Genomic DNA, 8,905 nt, shown 5'->3' on the forward strand with positions numbered 1-8,905 from the left:
GGTGGATGGAGAAGTGAAGCACTGTGTGATAAACAAAACACCAACTGGGTATGGATTTGCAGAGCCATATAACTTGTACAACTCTCTCAAAGAACTGGTGCTACATTATCAACACACATCACTCGTGCAGCACAATGACTCTCTCAATGTCACACTAGCCTACCCAGTATATGCACAGCAGAGGCGATGAAGATCTTAATACTCTGGGTTGTTTGGTTTTTTTCTAAGGAAGAGATTTGACAACATTGAGGCCTCCGGAGAGAGAAGGCTCCTTTCAACCTTACTCAAGAATTTGAGCTGCAGTGTCAAAGCTGTCTGTCTTCAGATGGGACTAGAGCTTTCCTTCACAACTGCAGTGGGAGAGATCACAGTACTAAGCTGTGAATATATGTTTCTAATCTGAAGTGCTTGGTTTTTTTTTGTTGTTTTTTTTTTTTTTTCCTTCCCAATTGAGAAACGGAAAACACAAGAATGAGAAATCCTAACCTGATCTCCCTGCAGGGACATAGAGGCCTTTAACCATGGTGCTTGTTTACGACCACTTTTGAAGCTTTACCAGCTAGAACATTGGATTCTGCAGACACGAGATTTAAGAGGTCTTTTCATTCAGTTATTGGAATTTCTTGGTCACGACCTGGCTTGGATTTGTTGTTGCTGCACTCAGTGGATCCAGACACACAGCATTGTGGATTTTTTGGTTTCTGGTGAATGACATGTAGCAGAATGGCACTTTCATTTATAAGGGACACTTTAAAGGACTTCAGTTACAGTATGCTGTTAGGAGAAATCGTGATAGTGAAGTGCCAGAAAGTGTTTTGCTTAGACGTATAAAAATCCTGTTTTATGAAAACAGGACTTTCAATGGCATACAGTCTATAATAGTGTACATAGTATTGGATGGCTAGCTATCATTGATGGAAACTATCAATACCAAACTGCTTCTCTTCTCCCCTTTCTGTTCGCTGAAAGCTGAATTCTTAGACCATGCTATGCAATACTGAATTTCCTTTAGGCTGTAGTCTTCTCTGGAGCATGTCTACAGGTTAAGCTTGTTTTTCTTTCTTCTTTCCTTGCCATCTTTTTACTTTTTTTTTTTTTTTTTTCCCCTGATGTTATGCTGTTGTTTTTTTTTTAATGTACAGGAAGCCACCAAGAGTTGGCTTCATAATTAAAACTATGAAATATTTTACAGTTTTCTTTGTACAGAATATTGAGCTACTAGCTCCAAGTTTTAAAAGTTCGGGGGTTTTTTTGTTTGTTTGTTTCATTTTGTTTTGTTTTTGTTTTTTTGTTTTTTTGTGGGTTTTTTTGACTAAATATTTTGTTGGGCAGTGCCTGATAAGCTTCAAAGCTGCTTTATTCAATAAAAAATATATGAACCTTACAGAATATCATGGACTCCAACAATATTGTTTCAGAGATATCTTCAGAATACGGTACCACGCTTCTTTTGCTTTTTGAAGCATTTTGAACTTCTGTCTTGATTGTCTTTGTATTTAGGAGATGAAAAATATTGCATATCCTTCTCTGATAATGACTGCAGAAAAAACAGGAAGATTTGGCTGCTGGGTTAGATAGGTTGGATTTCAGAATGAAATCACGCTTGGTAGTAAATAAAGGACATCTTGATCTACTGTGGCAGAATTTTTTGTTAGCATGTCAAGTTATTTTCATTTCATATGAAGGAAGTTTCTCTAAACTGTTGCCGAAGTTTGTTTTTCGTGTTAGTATTCTGAAAAAAAAAAAGTTCCCATTTTGGGTAGAACAGTTGGATGCAACATAGAGAGAATTACAACTGGAAAACCTGTGTCTTGAAAACCATAAGGCTTTCCTAATTAACACTTTGGATTTGTTTTCCTAACTTTGTAGACTGAGGGAATATCAAAGTGAACACTTAAATAATTTCAGGCTCCAGAGATTTTCAGAGTTGTAGTTCAGTTAAAGGAAACAAACAAGTAAATTCCACTGAAGTAAACTTATTAGTCAGTAATTCTGGGGCAGTTCACTGAGGATGGTTTGCAGTGGCCATGTTTCTCCATCAAGTTGTCTCATAATAGCTCTGCTTTAGAGATACATGTGGTTTGATTCCAAGTATGCAGTGCTTCTTAGGTTATTGATAATAATAACAAATTTGCAGGTCTCCAGTAGTTTTTACATTGTCTTCTGTTTTTTACATTATCCCTTCATTTAAGAGGCTGTAAATCTTTTATTTTTATTTGGTTTTTGTGCTTTTTTTGGTAGGTTGTCTTTGCTTTCCTATAGATGTATTTTCTTGCTAGAATCTATATCAGGAAACAAGATTCAACCAACGCTGATGTGTCAGGATTGTTACCACTTGCAAAATTATAATGATTTTTTTATTATTTTTTATTTTTTTAATTTTTTCTGAATAGAATTTTTTGTCTTCATGCCTTCCCTTCTGCATTCCACTCTCTTTTCAAGCCTCTCAGAATAGAACCATTTAGATCTGGTATTCTAATAACTGTTTTTTACTACAAAAAACAACAATTGCTCTAGCACGATGGTCATATTGCTGGGCTTGAAGTTACAAATTAGCTCAATATACAACTTAACACTTGTAGCAATCCAAGGTATTCTTCAGACATATATTAATTTTTGAATGTTAAATATTTTACGAGTAAAATTGTATTTTTTTTTTTCTCTATAAGCAAAATATATGTAATCTGAATGGATGTTTCACTTTGTATTTCTCAAGAAATTTCATGGTAGTTAAGGCATTTGGATCTAATTTTCCTCATATTAAGTAAACCTCTGCTGTGTCAGTGGGCCATATCCTTAGCATGCCCAGCCCAGTAAGGGATGTCATTTGTTCCTGTCGTGCTGTACTACTTCACTTCATCTGTGGTTCTAGCAGAGAAAAAAATAGTGTGCGTGCAAATTTGGCACTTGCTTTTATTGCACAAGCAACAATGAGAAATAAGCACTATGTTGTGGGGATAAATGCTTAGGGCTTCGTTAAGGGAAGTTCTGCCTACACAGGGTCTGTGCAATTCACAAGGATCACTTGTGCCCTTAAAGTTGGGCATGAGTGGGTTTCTTTGGTACCTAGGTATTGTGTGGCCTCTGTATTTCCCTCCCTCCTTAAAGCACGGAGCTGCATCCTGCCAAAGGCCCTATTCACTGCAGAGTTTGTCCTTAATGTACCATACTGTTCACTCCAGTCTTGATTTGATCTCAGACTAATAAACAAAAAAAAAAAAAAAAAGAAAAAAAAAAAAAAAAGAAAAGAAAAAAAGAAAGAAAAAAAAACAAAAAAAAAGGAAAAACAAAAAAAAAACCAAAAAAAAGCATGTGGATATAACCGAAGAAACACGTTGCTTCTGTGTTTCTATTGATGTGTATTTTTTCCACCTGATGTGATTGAAAGGTGGGAATTGTTTGGGTTCCTTTTTTCTTTTCCTGTTGTTTGGGGAATTCTTACTTTCATTGTAAATCCCGGAGTTATGCTGCGCTGCAGCAGCGGTTGTGCAAGGGTTTGGAAAGGTATGAAACATGGAGAACCAACACCCACAAAGCAAGCAAAATTAGGAGTTTCTGTTTGGGGATATTGCATGTGTGCATCTCGTGCATATATGCGCACACACTTGCTGTGTTTATATATGAATAGATCTCAGTATAGGTGCATTTTCACCAAATGTGATCATTTTGCTGAATTCAGTAAGTGATATCATTACTTTTGTGTAAGACACAAACGCACTAGGCCTTCGTGGGTGCAGCATGTTTCCAAATGCAGTTTCTGTGTTGTTGGGGGTTGTTTTTTTGTTTTATTTTCTAAAAAAAAAAAAAAGAAAAAAGAAAGGAAAAAAGAAAAAAGAAAAGAAAAAGAAAAAAAAAAGCTTGTCTGTATAGTTCAGTTATCTTAAATAATAATAATAATAATAAAATCTTGTCACACAATCTGTAAAACCAAATCTTCAAATTTTTTCTATTTGGTGTCAACTGTTCTGTAGTAAAGAAATGGCTTTGTCTTGTAATTGGCAATGAAATAATAATGCTTGGGGAAAACATGCAGATGCTTCTAATGGGGAAAACTTAACGCCGATTTTCACACAGTGCTTTTGCTATGCATGGTATATTCAGTTGGGAAAGTGAATCCTGGTAGTATTTCTTTTTTCAGGGTCACTTTTAGAAACGGGCAGCTCAGAAACACAATGCCTCCCATAGGATGCAGTTCCAGAATGGAACATGTTGTGTAGAATCATGATGTATTTGCTGAGCGGAAGGCTGAACTGGACTGGGGCGGAGGGGGGTGTCGGTAACGTTACATTGCGCTTGTCCTAATGAGACTGCATTAGCTGCCCGAGATGCTGCTATTTTTATTTTTATTTTTTATTCCTGTTTTCAAAAAATAAAGCTCTGTTCTGTTAAATGTCTTTAAAACTTTTAAGATTACTTTGTTTTATAATGGTCTTCAAGGAGGTGGAGGGTAAAGTGGGTTGTAAATTGCCTTCACAAGGCAACAGTGAAAACATGCCTCCTTGGAATTCTGTTCAAGCTATAGATTGATGGAGCTGTGTCTTGTTTTTAAGTTGCTTTAAAAATTGTAATAAGTCTTCAAGCAGAATAAAAGTTGTTTTGAAAAAGCATTTCAGTTGTTGAGGCTTCAGTAAGGACTGAGGTGTCTGTTTACCAGAACTGAATGAAGCAGCTGACTAGCTCCAAAGTAGCCTTATGCCAAAATGATAGTTCTGCTGGTTTCATGCTCTTCCAAGAGCAGCACATCTGCCTTTTACACTGCAAGTAAAGTTCTGTTCCTTTTGAAATTCGGATAGTGGTTATTGATATGCATCAAGTTAGTCTAAGAACCCATTAGCTAGTGGTAACTCACCACTTTGTGCCTTCCCCTGGCTGTGAAGTCTTAGGTGACAGTGAAGAAAAGGGAGAAGAAGACAGAGGGTGAAATACAGTGTTAGAATTGTTGAAGCACACCCACATCTTGCCTTTAAAAGTTCCATTCCAAAATCTGCCCACATGTTGCTCACTGTTGTCACAGTAATACCTGATGTACTCAGGTACCATAGGTGGAAATTAGTAGTTTTCACAATGTAATCACTGGCCCTTACAGTTTCCTATAAGAAACAGATTGAAGGCCATACTGTGTTTTCAATGTACTTAATAGGAAGTGGTGTTAGATCTCTGATGAACGCATGCATCGCAGTTTTGGTCAATTAGTAAGCTGATTCTTTTAAATACACACCACGCTTATCTTCTTTCCTGCTCACAAAGCATATATTAAGCAACACAAGCTCTTCTGCAACCTAGAGAGATCCACATCTAAAAATAAGGCTATGGTCGTGAATCACACGTCTCCCATCAGCTCCTCAGAGACGTTATGATTGGTTGATCGTAATCTGCAGAAATCTACAGCCCAGTGGCTTTCTGGCCTCTGTCATATGCTGTATAGAAATCACACTTGGCAGACTGAAAAAAAAAAAATAATTAAAAAAAAAAAAATTAAGGAATGTGGAAAAACTGCTTAAATTTATCTGTCTATCTATCTATGCAGATACAAGTTGGTATAATATTTTAAAAACATTGGGAATACTTGCCGACCTCTGTATGTCCCCAAGACACTTGACTCACATCAAGTCCCAGGCACGGTAACTTCCCTTTGGGTCCCTTTGAAGACCCTCATAGCTGTCTGTGGGGATTCAGGCACAAAAACCTGCATTTACAGCCTTCCTTTACATCTCCACAGGGAAGGACACCTCTGTTTTGCAGGGGTGCTCAGAGGGACCTTGACACCTCTGGAGTGTATGATCCTGTGGGGTATTACATGGAGGAGACAGCTAAAACTCACAAAGCCTATGATATCCTGCATAAGTTCGAACAGGGCTGTATCTGTTTCTGCTTGGGAAACACGTTGACCCCCTTCACCTTCCTCTCCTCCATGTCTTGCGTGCTCAAGGCTGAGACTGGCACCAGCTACCATGGGGGCTATGACAGACCCATGGAGATTGCCCTCAGTTAGAGAATGGAAGCTAAGGAAACTATAGATGCTGAGGTCCTTCCAGCATCCCTGGCTGGAAATGAGGAAGAAAATTACTAGTTACACTTCGCCTTCTGGGGCGTAGTGTCAGACATGCTTCCAGCCAGAGCCAGGTTGTACAAAAGTCACTGGGCCCTTCTTTAATGCAGCTGGAAAAAAGAGCACTGACTATGGGAGCTCAGCAGAGGATGTGGCTCTGACCTGTCTTCCTTTCTTCCTTTCTTTCTTTCATTTTCTTTCTTCTTTTTTTTTCCTCCCTCCTCTCTCTCTCTCTCTCTCTGTATCTCTCTCTTTCAGACCTCCCTTGGAGGACCTATGTCCTCAAATATACAGACTGCCAAAAATAGAAACTCCGTAGGGGCTTTTTGGGTAAACAAGTATCAGTCAATCAGCAGCTATTCAAACGCTGATAATCTTTGTGGAGACCAGCACTTTAACCTCTGTACAGCAATCAGATGACCAGAAACGTCCTGATAATTCTTTGAAAAAACAGGGTTTGATCCATGGCTCGGTCAGTCTCTGCCAGAACACTATTGCACAAACACGTCTCATCACTCCACTCTTTCTTGCATGTTAAGAAAGGAGGAGTTCAGGCCATCAATTTAGATATGTGCAAATATTGACAGAAGAAAAATTCAGCAGGTAGCACACAAAAGGATCTGAAATTTGCTGTTCTCAGGTCCTTAAGCAAACAACGCTGACAACACCAGACACGAATATAGTTGTCACATAATGATTTCACTTTCATGCATCTGGTTTACCTAAACCCTTATAAGACTGTAGGTTCAGAAGAAAATGAATTCACACAAGAGAAGATTTATTCCTTTATGAATGTTAATTTCCTTGCACAGTTTACCTTATTTTCCCACAAATTTTGTGCGTGTTGTAAAACAGATGTTTTGTGAAGGTTGCTGGATTAATCCTTATTTCACCTGTCAAGAAATCTGGATGCTTCAGCGGGGTTCCCCACAGGGCGCTGGGTAGAAGAACAACAGTAGAAGTCCATATTAAGTGACCCATGTGAAGGGAAATGTGTCTGGTTTGCACGGCAGAAGGGGACACCACTCCAGCCTGTCCAGCACCCATAGCAGCTCTTTTACACTGTTGTTGGCTTTGGGTCTCCTACTTTACTGATCTGAAAGACAGGTAAAGTATGTTTGAGCAGCTTTTATGTTGCAAGGCTGAATGGAAGACCAGAGAGACCATGAGATGAAAATATGACAGGAATGCAACTCCAGCAGCTGTGGCCAGACAAAGGGAATGGCCTTGTTCCTCTCGTTGTGTCCTCTGGACAGGATGCTGGCTGCACTGTGCTGGGATCGGGGCACACATGCTTTTCACCTTCCCTGTCTATGCAGGGTTATTTTTCCATTGGGTAAAGGCTGCCATTTAAACACGTTGGCAGTCTGCATGCTCATGCAGTTTGCAGCACTCACTCTGGCTCTTCCCTGTTTCAGGAAAGCAGCGAGACTGAATATTTTGAGGTGTAATCCATCTCTAATTTTAAGCACCTGAAAGAAAGGCTTGTCATCAAAGTCATCTGGCAAAGCTCTCATCACAGGGAGAGACAGGCAATTCCCCAGGGTGATTCACCCCACCTACCTCCGGCTCTATTCTTAGGAGATGGTGAATCATGCTCTGGAGTCACTCCATTGACTGGAGGGGGAGCCCAGGAAATGGTTGATGGGAGACCTGCAACTTGAAGGCAGCTGAAGTTAGATGAACAGTCTCTTCCCCTCTGATACGAGGTTCAGTTTGCATCTTTCCAGTGCCATCTGTGGCATCTTCTGCTCCTAGGCACGATGATAAGGCATAATCAGGGGTAGGAAGATCAGTTGGTTTCTAGAATTTTGATCTTTTACAATAACTGTGAAAGTGACAAATTCAAAAACACATCAGGTCGTATCCTCTCTGGACCTGTAATGCTGAGGTCCATGCAGAGGAAGGATACTGCCCTGATGACTTCTCTGCCATCTCCAAAGCAAGCCCTGACACTGCCTCAGGCCTGGCTTATCAGCGCCTGCCACTGGCATCCTAGTGCCTACCAACAGCCTGTGTGTGACAGCTGCAGACCCATCTCCTGGTGAATCATTTGATCTCTTGCCAGCCGTCTGATCAGCTGAAAAGGCATGGGTGAAGATACTGCAGGTATTTCCAAGTGAGATCAGTTTGTTAGTCACTGTGGATGCATTTCCTTTCTTATCCGGGGGAAACTTACGGAACTTTCTTTCCTCCCAGTAGATCCATAGCCGGGGTCATGAGCTCTGATATTTTGATGAAAAAACTAAAAGAGGAATGACTTCAGTCAGATTGCTTCTACGACATCGACAGGCCAGGAGAGCTGGGTGAGATTCTCCATTCTCCAGCTATATGGAAAACTCAAGGAGGTGGCAGACCCTGTGGGGTTTTTTTGAGTGCAGTTTGCATACCCCATTTAAACCAAGCCTTTCAGTAGAGAAAATCCTGGCATAGAGAGTCTCCCTGTTCAGTGAAACAGAAGACCTGACTCTGCCGAGCTCCAGTGGTTTCAGCAGGTGCAGTGATGTGTAGGGTCAATGCCAGGAACAAGATTTTGAGGAGAAGCTTCAGGAAACTTGAGATGGAAGAGGAGAAGCTGTTATGCAAACTGCTGTAGCTGTACTGATAACAGGCAATGTAAACAAGAAATCCCCAGACCGTTAAACAACCTATGAGCACCAGGAGTCCTCAAGGTATGTGAATAAGACCCACAGAATGGGTTCACAGTATTGTATGTATTTATGGTAATTACTGGAGGCTTCTGAACAATAGAACTGTCCTCCTAGGTGAGGATGGACTGGGGATGGCAGGTGAATATGTGTGCACAACCACAGGGTTGTATTTTGGAGGGGAAAAGAGGATAAACCACTGGTACAC

The 8,905-nt window shown here is 40.1% G+C and overlaps 1 protein-coding gene and 2 long non-coding RNA genes across 18 annotated transcripts in view; 2 read left to right on the forward strand and 1 right to left on the reverse strand.

Moving 5' to 3' along the window:
- Positions 1-4,607, forward strand: part of PIK3R1 (phosphoinositide-3-kinase regulatory subunit 1) — a 58,092-nt gene extending 53,485 nt beyond the window's left edge. For all 6 annotated transcript variants that reach the window (XM_085529900.1, XM_085529901.1, XM_015848593.3 and 3 more), the window contains one exon: positions 1-4,607. In XM_085529900.1, the coding sequence (XP_085386026.1) occupies positions 1-190 (190 nt within the window). In that variant the 3' untranslated portion in view covers positions 191-4,607.
- Positions 3,797-8,905, reverse strand: part of LOC146754118 (uncharacterized) — a 12,007-nt gene continuing 6,898 nt past the window's right edge. For 3 of the 8 annotated variants that reach the window (XR_014939745.1, XR_014939746.1, XR_014939747.1), the window contains 2 exons: positions 7,613-7,803; positions 6,807-7,145 (listed from right to left, as the gene is read on the reverse strand). This is a non-coding gene — a long non-coding RNA (uncharacterized LOC146754118). The other 5 variants (XR_014939742.1, XR_014939744.1, XR_014939743.1 and 2 more) reach the window with 5 other exon arrangements.
- The window catches only part of LOC107305939 (uncharacterized), a 21,419-nt gene continuing 21,095 nt past the window's right edge, over positions 8,582-8,905 (forward strand). For all 4 annotated transcript variants that reach the window (XR_014939749.1, XR_014939750.1, XR_001551935.3 and 1 more), the window contains exon 1: positions 8,582-8,721. This is a non-coding gene — a long non-coding RNA (uncharacterized LOC107305939). The remainder of the gene's footprint in view (positions 8,722-8,905) is intronic.

The sequence above is a fragment of the Coturnix japonica genome, chromosome Z (genome assembly GCF_054131305.1).
Source record: "Coturnix japonica strain WE chromosome Z, WE-NBRP24, whole genome shotgun sequence".
Classification (NCBI taxonomy): domain Eukaryota; kingdom Metazoa; phylum Chordata; class Aves; order Galliformes; family Phasianidae; genus Coturnix; species Coturnix japonica.